The 9964-nt window shown below is 49.7% G+C and overlaps 1 protein-coding gene across 20 annotated transcripts in view; it reads left to right on the forward strand.

Annotated features, from left to right (window-relative positions):
• The window catches only part of RHBDF1 (rhomboid 5 homolog 1), a 166741-nt gene that overhangs the window by 133164 nt on the left and 23613 nt on the right, over positions 1-9964 (forward strand). For all 20 annotated transcript variants that reach the window (XM_025200639.1, XM_025200638.1, XM_025200633.1 and 17 more), the window contains 2 exons: positions 1435-1529; positions 4780-4855. In XM_025200639.1, coding sequence (XP_025056424.1) covers positions 1435-1529; positions 4780-4855 — 171 coding nt within the window. The remainder of the gene's footprint in view (positions 1-1434; positions 1530-4779; positions 4856-9964) is intronic.

Raw genomic sequence — 9964 nt, forward strand, 5'->3', positions numbered from 1 at the left:
TTCTGGTTGCTGAGAAGCCCTGCCTAGCTCTTCCCCCTCTTTGTCCACTAGTGGAGTCATGGGGAGAATTTAGCAGTACCCTACCTGAATCAACCTACAGCACAATGACCTTTGGCTCTCCTCCCAGTCTTGGGATCCTTAGGTGACAAAGAATATGACAGCATGACTGGCTTGGGGAAATTACTGGGGACAACTGGCTGTGGAGCACAGGTGGCTTTGGTTGCTCTGATGCTCTGCAGCTAGCACCAGGGGAAGGAAGCTTAGACCACATTTGAAGCAGGCTGAAGGCTCTACTTGAGAGAGGATTTGAACAGTGACTTTGATAAGCCAATATATTGATCTAATTTTGGTACTTTGGAGATGTATAACTTCATTGCAGTGGCTCTCATTCACTGCATTTGTTCAGACTCCTGTCAGCTGCCACCTGTGGAGGACTGTAGAGATACAAGGCCTTCTGAATGCAGTTCAGAGCTCTGAGCTCAGCCTAGCTGCTGACAGCATAGATGTCATCTACAGCACGCTGAATAATCACAGTGGAGAAGGCTCTTAGGGCTGAAGAGAATACTAGTAGTACCCTTAACCTGAGTTAGATGCCAAAGCAGAAACTCTCCCTGACAACTCTTTTGAGTGGACCTCTCACTGGGGGAACCCAGCATAGAGTGATAAAGGTAGCCAGTGTCATCTAGAAAAGTTGGCTGAGATGTCCTCCAGCTGCCTGGAGATTGCAGACATGTCAGTGTAGGTGGGTTTTGTGTCAGACTTCCCCCTGTAAAATCCTGAACACAACCCTCTGCACTTCACTATCTGTTTGGGACTAGCAGTGCTATTGCTACTCAGAAGGGCTCACTTTAAGCTCTTCTTTATTCTCAGTTTTGACCTGATTCTCTGAAGGGCCTCAGCAGACCTCCATTTTGGTAGAGAGGGTTCTTGCCTCCTGAAAGACTGTACTCCCAACAGAGGCAGTTGCTTATACTCTGGGACTGCTGTCAGCAGCAGATAAGAACAGCCTGCCAAAAGGATGGCTGCTTCTCTCAGGCTGGAAGCAGAGTCCAGTATTCTTGCATTGCTTGTCTGAGCCCAGCTCAGAAAGGGAGTTGATTGTGGCTCCTGCTTACAGGAGATCCTGGTCCTGCCTACAGTTGCACCACTGCTCAGTTCTCTCCAGAACTTTGTTCAGGAACAATAGAGTGACTCAGACCATGGTCATAGCACAGTATCCAGACAACTCTTGAGTCTTGCTCACCCCTGGGCAAGGGAATGTATCCACTGAACCATGTCTGCCTCTCTCCACTACCAGCCTAGGTGACAGAGGGCTAGAATTGCATTCTCTCTCTCATCACAGAGGGATGAAGAGCATTCCTGGGGCACTTACTACCCTCCATCAAGTTGCAGTTATGTTCTTGCATCCATCCAATTCTGTTTGTCATTATCCAGATCTGCACTAAGAACAGCGCGGGGAATTATACCAACCACCTTCACATGGACTGCGTTATCACAGGCAGGCCCTGCTGCATTGGGACCAAAGGAAGGTAATAGAGCCCACTTGCCTATCCAGAAAGGTTTTGGGGAAGAGATTTATGGGGATGGTTCCTGTATTGGATGGCAATATGCAGTACAAAGGGCTTGCCTTCCTTCTTGGGGTGTAGGTTCTCCTTTTAGATGCACAGTCCAGGGCAGTACTGTAAAAAAGAAATCATACCAAAGGAACAACATCAAACTCCTGCATCCCAAGAGCTAGGCCCTGACCTCATGCTGTGTGGGGAGAAAGAAAGACAAAGGCTCCAATCTGGGCAATGGGATGACTTGGTGTGTAGTAACCCTTACAGTGGGCATTTTCCAGCTCCTATACAGCATCTGTGGACCACAGCAGAATGCATGCAAGAGTACTAGAGCCATTTTGGGATTATGCAGCATCTTACATAAACTGGACTGCATTTTAAATCACAAGAAAATGCTTTTGTTCACTGAGAAATAAATATATTTCCCATGTGAGAACTTGAACCCTGACTTGTTCTGTGAGCCCTGTCTGAGGATTTTCAGCAATACTCTATGTAGGTGTAGAAGCCCTATACCCTGCTGAGCACCGTATTGGCCTGGGAAGACCCAGCATAGACTAAGACATTTCCTGTGTAGGAAACAACGGTTTAAGAATGGATTAAAGTACAGAAGATATTGACAAAAAAATACCCACAGTTCAGGTGAGGGAGGTGTAAGGATTGCTCAGAGATAGAAAAGGAGGTGGCAGTGGGCATGTCTACACAAGACACAAACAGTGCAGTAGCCAAATAATACTGTGCAGTAGCAGATCACAGCACCAGCAATGCTAATACGCTACTGCGCAGTATTATTTGGCTACTGCACAGTAGTGTCACTAAAACAGGATTTGCTGGCGCTAATGTGCAGTAATCACTGCACAGTAGCATCTCATATAGACACACCTATTGTGCAAAAGGGATCTGAAAGTAGTTGGAAGGCACTTGTCCCTAACCGGGAGATCATGCCAGATGCAGACAACAGAACAGATGGTACCAAGTAGCATATAGGGAACTGGGAGGAGAGAGTTTTGTAAGTCCCCATGATTGCCTGTCTTGGGTAACTGAGGGGTATGCCAGATGCCAATGCCTCCAAATGCAAGCTAGATTTTGGACGGACAAGACATTAAGTAGAGGAATAAGCTGAAGTAATGGAGGGGACTGGAGGACTGGTTTCTTTACTAGCATGGATTCTGTTCCAGTCATGTTGAGATTTCTTAGGAGGAGACATACTCAAGTTTGCAGTCAGTGTAGTGCCTGTCCTGCCTAGCCAGAAGAATGCTGGCCACTAGGGGTGTGTGAAGCAAGCCATATTTGATTCAGATTCAGATTCAGCCTGATTCGGGGGACAGTGATTTGATTTGCTGATTCGGATCGCTGTCTGGATTCGATTCGGCTGAATCTGAATCTGAAGATTCAATTCTGATTTGGAGAATCAGCGATTTGGCCATAAACACAGCTTTATATGTTTTTTCTACATACCTCGAGGTACCAGATGTGGCTCATGAGCACTGAAATGGTGGGGCAAATGGAGCATCCCACAGGAGCGCAGGGGGGCCCCCCTGCGTGCTCAGTGGCAGACCTGGAAGCAAACCAGAAGTACTTCTGGCCACCTCCGGGGTCCAGCATGCAGGGGAATCCCCCCAGCTCAGTGATCAGCCGTGGAGGGACCCCAGCCCACTCCCCCCTCCCCCAAGGAGGTGGGTTCCCTGTGCACGCCACAGTGGACCTGGAAGTGAATCAGAAGTGCTTCTGATCCATTTCCAGGTCCGACGCTGAGCATGCTGGGGACCCCCACGCACTCCCATGGGACACTTCATCCACCCCACCATCTCTGCATTCACAAGCTGCCTGGTACCTTGAGGTATGTAGAAAAAACATATAAAGCTGTGTCTATGTCCGAATTGTAAAAACTCTCCAAATCTCTCTGAATTGAACCAGAGGCTTCCGATTTGATTCAGAGAGATTAATGGGTCTCCTGATTTGATTCAGATTTGGAGAATCGAGCCGAATCTCCTCCAAATCGAATCACCGACCGAAACTTCGCACAGCCCTACTGGCCACTGCCATTCTTCTTACCTTGAATACCCAGGTTTATCACCAGCTCTGCAGATCCCTCAGGAGGAGTTGTCAGCAAAAATTAGATAATAATAGAGAATCACTCATGGCCATGATGTATGTTCCTGATGTTGCTGCCACTTGATCCAAGTGTTTAGCTAATACTGAGGCCTTACCAAGTTCTTTCTGGTACGAAGAAAACCTATTGATGCACCAAAGAGCTCAGTCTCTTCTCTCTCATTGTCATGTTCGCCATTGTTTTTCTTGCTGTCGGCTGTTTTTTAAGGTAGCTTTCTTCTCTGAAACACACAGGCATACACAGTTGCAACTGATCTATGCTCCAACCCTTGCATTTGCAGTCTCAGGGAAGCTTTTTAGTCTATATGTACACCAGCTCTGCTCAGGAAGCTGGTACATTGGGATCCAAATGATGGGCCAGGGCAGGACCTGGTGTAGAAAATGCTAGAAAGTCTAAGCCGCAGGATGCATCTGGTATAGGAAAACCCTGCCATTGACTTTGTAGTACCCAGCTTGAGATGCACCTAAAGTTGTGGCAGACCTATCTGCTGCTCTTTCGGCTTGTATACTGGTGACTAGGATTTTAGTTCCTGCAGGAAGTGCATTCCTACTGCTGTGGGTCATACAGAATGAGAATACAATCCCTGTAGAAATAAATTCCTTATGTTCCGTGCCTGCACTATTGTAGTTTCAGTAGTGCAATCCCTTAGTGTAGATATGACTTACAGTAATAGAAGGAAGTTTGTACCCAGGTAAATTCTGTAAATGCTAGAGCTTTGTATCAGTGCAGCAACACTGGAGGCTGAAGTCCCAACTGTGGTGGAGAGCACCCTATGGGCAGCTGACGCTGAGTTTCCCAGTTCCAGTGGTGGTATTATGGAGGTAGAAGCACAGAGTGCTCATTGATAGTCTACCTGGCTCTCCCCTTTGGGGAGTGGAAGAGCACAGCATTGTGGGATGCTAGGAGGATTGCCTGTTTCCTTGTCATGAACATAGAACATTGCAAAAATGAAACAATCCAGAATATTACCTGCTTCCACCAGGGTTATTTCTGTCATGGTTTGGTTATTTTTAGGGTAATTTAAAAGGTGTTTCGAGTGGGTGATCCTTTTAGGATACAAGATGCTTCTTTCAGCACAGCTGACTTTTGCTACTTTCTCTCTTTTTTCAGGTGTGAAATAACATCCCGGGAATATTGTGACTTTATGAAGGGGTATTTCCATGAAGAGGCGACACTCTGCTCCCAGGTATGCTCAGAGCCACTAAAGCAGGTACTCAGGTCTGCCCTCTCCCCTCCACCCTTCTCCATCCCCGATCCTTTCCAAGTGGCTTGACAGGATCTGGGAAGGTTTACAGCTTTTCTTCCTCACTTGTGCTGCCAGCCTGTGAGGAACCCTGCCTGTGCAGGGTTTAGGGCTGCATGAATTAGTGCTCTGCCTGCTTTCATTTGAGTGCTGGTGGCATCACGAAGGGCACTGAACCACCAACAGGTAAGCTAGAGATAGCAAAACTCATTCTTCTCTGAAATTCAGTGCAGGGTTCATTCTGTAGGCAGTGCAGGCTTCATGCTGTAGGTGGAATTCCAGTGTCAGGGGACCACAGCATGTTAGGATTAAGTGTGGGATGGGAATCACAGAATCACAGCTGGAAGGGACCTCCTAACTATACAAGTCAATCCCATTGCACAACTACAAAATATATTACCCAAAGATACCCAAAGCACCCTGGTAAAGCAAGGGATAAAAGCCATCAGTGTCCTGCCACTGCACCCATTTTTAAAATGTGCTCAAGAAATCCAAAGAGACCCATACCCCCCATTACAGCGGAAAGCAAAAGCCCCAAAATCCCTACAAAAAATTCTTCCTGATCCCAAATGTGGTAATCCTGACAGGGGGACAAGACTGTCTAGCCAGGAACCACTGTTTTTTTATCCTAGCAGGAGCATTGGCACAGCCCAATGTGACAGGGCACTTGATGCACCTGTCACTTTAAGAGGAGAGAGGCTGAGGAAGAAGCAGACTGCAGGTGGGGCAGGGGCCCATTAAGGAGACACCTGGCCAGAAAGGGGTTGGGCTTGAGCCATATGAGCCCAGGGCCTGAGCAAGCAGGTCTGGCAGTCTAGCCCCAGGAGCAACAGGGAGAGCAACAGGGAGAGCAGCTCCTGGCAGCAGCGCTCCTGCCATAAGCAGATTAATGAATGGGCCAGCTGGGCATGAGCCCAGGGGCCCCTACCAATTTGTGGCCCCGGGATCCTCATCAGCAGGGAAGTGAAAGCCACAGTTTTAAACGCCCCCATTTTTGGTGCTAAGTTTAAAATTGCAGCTTTCACATTTGCTTCCCTGGGAGCTGGAAGCAGGGCCCCTCATCCTCCAGTGGGGCCGAGGGGAGGGCAGGACAGAGCTGGGGTTGGGATTGGGCCAGAACAGCTGTGCTGCACCTGGGGGAGGGGGGTGAGCCAGGTGGCACCATGTCTGGAGGGGAGGAGGCTGAACTGGACTGGGAGAGCCTGGCCCTACCTGGCAGGGGGGCGAGTTGGGGCCGGCCAGGAGCACTGTGCTGCACTGCGCCTTTGTGGGCAGCAGCACTGGGAGGGCCTTGGGGCCTATAGCCCCCCCAAATTCATCTTAGCCCAGGCACACCCACAGCTGAGCTACCCCTGCCTGTGCTCCTACCCACCTGCAGAGACAGGGCACAGCACTCCCGGCCCAGCCCATCCCAGCTCAGCTCAGCCCAGCCCAGCCCAGCTCAGCTGTCTGTGTTGGACTGTCTGTGTGTGTGTGTGGGGGGGGGGTGTCTGTGTCCATGTGCAGAGAGTGAAAGTAGAGTGCGTGCATCTGTGTCTACATGCCTATGTGTATGTGGGGAGTATAGGTTGTAGCTGTGTTGGTCTAAGGACATAGACCAGTCAGGCAAGGTTCTTTGGGCGAGTCTGATATCTTTTATTAGACCAACTTAAATAGTTGGAAACGTTTTTCTTAGAAAGCTTTTGGGTTTAAAAACGTTTTGTCAGGCTGAGGAAGCATCTGCAGATGGTGTGTGCTCTTCCTAGATGGAATGAATAGTAAAGAAGCCAGAGGCTGGTCTGCGTGCAAAAAAGGCAGTCAGGGGAGTTATAAATGGAGGAGTCAGTGGGTGAGAGAGGCTTTGTGGGGGGAGGAGAGGGATAAATGTAGCAGGTAAATAGTGGAGAGCTATCTGGGGAGCCAGATGTCAGGCAAGTTATAATGTGTCATAAATCTAATGTGTATATTTAGTTCATGATTTTTTGTATCCATGAGGTTGATGAAATGAAGTTCATAGGCTCATCTGTGAAAGTGTTTTGTCAATTCTCTTTGAAGATTAGAACTGAGAGATTGGGGACAGAGAGGGAAGAATGTGCCCCACAGCTAATTCAGTGTTCTTGTCTTTGATAGATTTCTGGTGTGCATTCATTCTGGTGCACAGTTGTTTTTTGGTCTCTCCTACATAATTTCCATCAGGGCATTTGGTGCACTGGATGAAATATATAACATTTCTCAAGGCGCAGCTGTAAGATCCAGGAATGCTGATGGTTTTGTTGTGGGGTGTAGTAATTGTGGGGGTGGTGGAGATACGTTGACAGGTTTTGCACTTCTTGTCATGGCATGGTCTGGATCCATTTGGTGTGTTTTGGGCCGTAAGAAGTTTGCTTCTGGTGATGAGGTTAGCAAGGTTCAATGCTTGTTTGAAGGCTAGGATGGGTGGTTGTGGGAAGTTCTCTTTAAGAATTGGGTCTCCTTCTAGAATGGGTTGCATTTGTTTGAGGATTTTCCATATAGGTTCGAGGGAGGGGTGATATGTCATAAACAGTGGTGTGCGATTCATGGGGGTTTTCCTTCTGTGTTTCAGCAATTCTTCACATGGTATCCAGGTGGCCATCCTACTGTGGGATGTTGGTATATAAGCTGGTAATATCCATGCTGGCTAGGAGGGTGTTGCTGGGAAGGTGGTCTATGTTTTTAAGTTTTTGTAGAAAGTCTGTAGTGTGTTAGACAAGCGGGTGACAAGCAGTTTAAGGATTGATTTGACAAAACCCACTGACTCTCACCCACTGGTTCTTTCACCCACTGACTCCTCAATTTACATCTTCCCTGACTGCCTTTCTTGCATGCATACCTGCCTCTGGCTTCTTTACTATTCATTCCCTCCAGGAAGAGTGCACACCAACTGCAGATGTTTCCTCTGTCTGATGACGGGTTTTTAAACCCAAAAGCTTGCTAAGAGGGAGGATTGCAGGGACTCCAGGAGTTTTATTAGTTGGTCTAATAAAAGATATCAGATTTACACAAATAACCTTGTCTGCCGTGTGTGTGTGTGTGTACATTTGGCCATAGCTGGGGCGCGGAGCAAGGAGAAAAGGCAAGCTTGTGCTCCCCAGCCCAGCAGGGTCCACCCAGCCTCTTCCACCAGCACTAGGAGGGGAAGGGGCCCCTCTTCCTTATCCCCCTGCAGCTCAGGTTCCATGGGGGGAGGGGGCCTCAAATTTTGTGTTTACCCAGGGCCCCAGTACACCTAAATCTGCCTCTGGCTCCTGCCTTAACCTCTGAGCTGGAGTTAAGCTCTGGTGGTTGTGGAAGGTACTGGGTGGGGGGTTTATGGAAGTCCCAACTGGCCCAGAGGAAGAGGGGCCAGAAAAATAGAGGCCCTGGCACCCACAGAGAGGGAGCCTGAGCCCATTGTGGGGAAGAGTGTGGAGCCAAGAGCAGACCTTGGAAGAGATTGGCCTGGGGCCCAGAGTGAGAAAGCACTTGACCCTGGGAGGGGCTGAGTAGAGAGGGCCTGGGGCCTGAAGCTTGGCACAAGTAGAGGTGGAGTGAGTGTGAGCAAGGCCTAGGAGCAAGACCGGAGCCTGAGAAGAAGGCGGGGGAGGGGCCAAAGAGGTGTGGGGCCAAGGGGGGCCAGATTCCAGAGAGGGGTATGTGTCAGCAGAGCCTGAGAGAGCAAGACACTGTGCCCAGGAGTAGCCAGCAGACGTGAAATGCCTGGGTGGGGGAATGCAGGTGGAGATAGCGTCTCCCAGCTACTCCCAAGTATACTAAGTACCCAGGTGGAGACACCAAGCCTAGGAGCCACATTTGGAAGTAGCCAACCTAGGGAAAATGCCCAGGCAGAGTTGGGGGGGGCTAAAGAGCGCAGAGGTCTAGAGCCCAGGAAGGGCAGTTGTCAGCAGGGCTTGGGAGCCTGAAGGTCTCACTGGCCCAGGAGATGGGCCAAAGGCCAAGCAGATGTTCACAGCTGGAGACTGGTGGAGCTGGAGGAGCACAGGAATCTCAGCTGGCCTAGGAGTGGGGCCATGACCCAGAAAAGGGCCAAAGACCAGGGAGTCACAGCCAGAGACCAAGGGGGCCAAGGAGCCCACAGGCGAGGAGGGGCAAGGACTGGGGCTGGGAGCCTGTAGCTCCAGATGGGTATGAGGCATGGGAGGTAGGTATTGGGGAGGATGGAGCCCATGAGATTGTCCCTTAAGGCAATGACGGGACACCTGTGAGCAAGATCAAACTTGGGAAACCCTGGGGCAGCCTCCCTTTATTTAGAAGCTACGTACATCAAGGCATGGTGGGCAAATGAAGGAGCAACTGCCCAAAGAGGATGAAGTGGATAAGGGCTGAAGGGACTTCAGGGATTCCATGGTTATCCCAGTCAAAATCTTTAGCTTTGGCTGCAACCAACCCCTAATGCTTCTGAGAAAGTCGAACCCTCTCCCATACCTCTAGCCACAGGAGGAACATTCCTTCCCAGCCCCACATGGCTACTAGGAAAGCCCAAAAGCATGGAAAAAAGAGACACCTTCCATTCTGCTTTGCAACCTGGGGACAGCAGGCATAACTCTGCACATAACACCATCTTACTGGACAGTGAAGATTCCCCTTTCTGTATCCCCTTCACTGCAACAGGGAGACACTCCAGGGGCGGCTGTGAAGCTCCTGGAGTTCCTGCATCCCTCCCTTTGTGGCCAGTCACCCCTTCAGTCACCCACTACTCCTTGAAGTCTCTTACTTTTATGAGGGTAGCTGCCCCAGGGTTTCCCAAATTGCTCTCTCAAATGACCACCAGGTGCACTGTGGTCCCTGCCTTATGGACTAATTGCATGGCTTTAGTTCCACGCCTACCATACCTCATGCCTTACAGGTGGCATCCTCATTGATATTCTCTTCCACTCAGCCCCTCTGGGTTCCTGGACCCTCACTGGTCCCACAATCTCAGCCCCTGAATCTGGGCTCCAGACCCCTCCCTGGGTCCCTAGGAACCTCCTCATTGCCTTAGTTCCTCGCCCAAACTCTGGACTACTTTAGGTGTTACCCTCCATCCTGACCTTCCGGAGCTGCAGCCATCCTGCT

This window comes from Alligator sinensis, unplaced genomic scaffold, assembly GCF_000455745.1.
Source record: "Alligator sinensis unplaced genomic scaffold, ASM45574v1 scaffold410_1, whole genome shotgun sequence".
NCBI lineage: Eukaryota > Metazoa > Chordata > Crocodylia > Alligatoridae > Alligator > Alligator sinensis.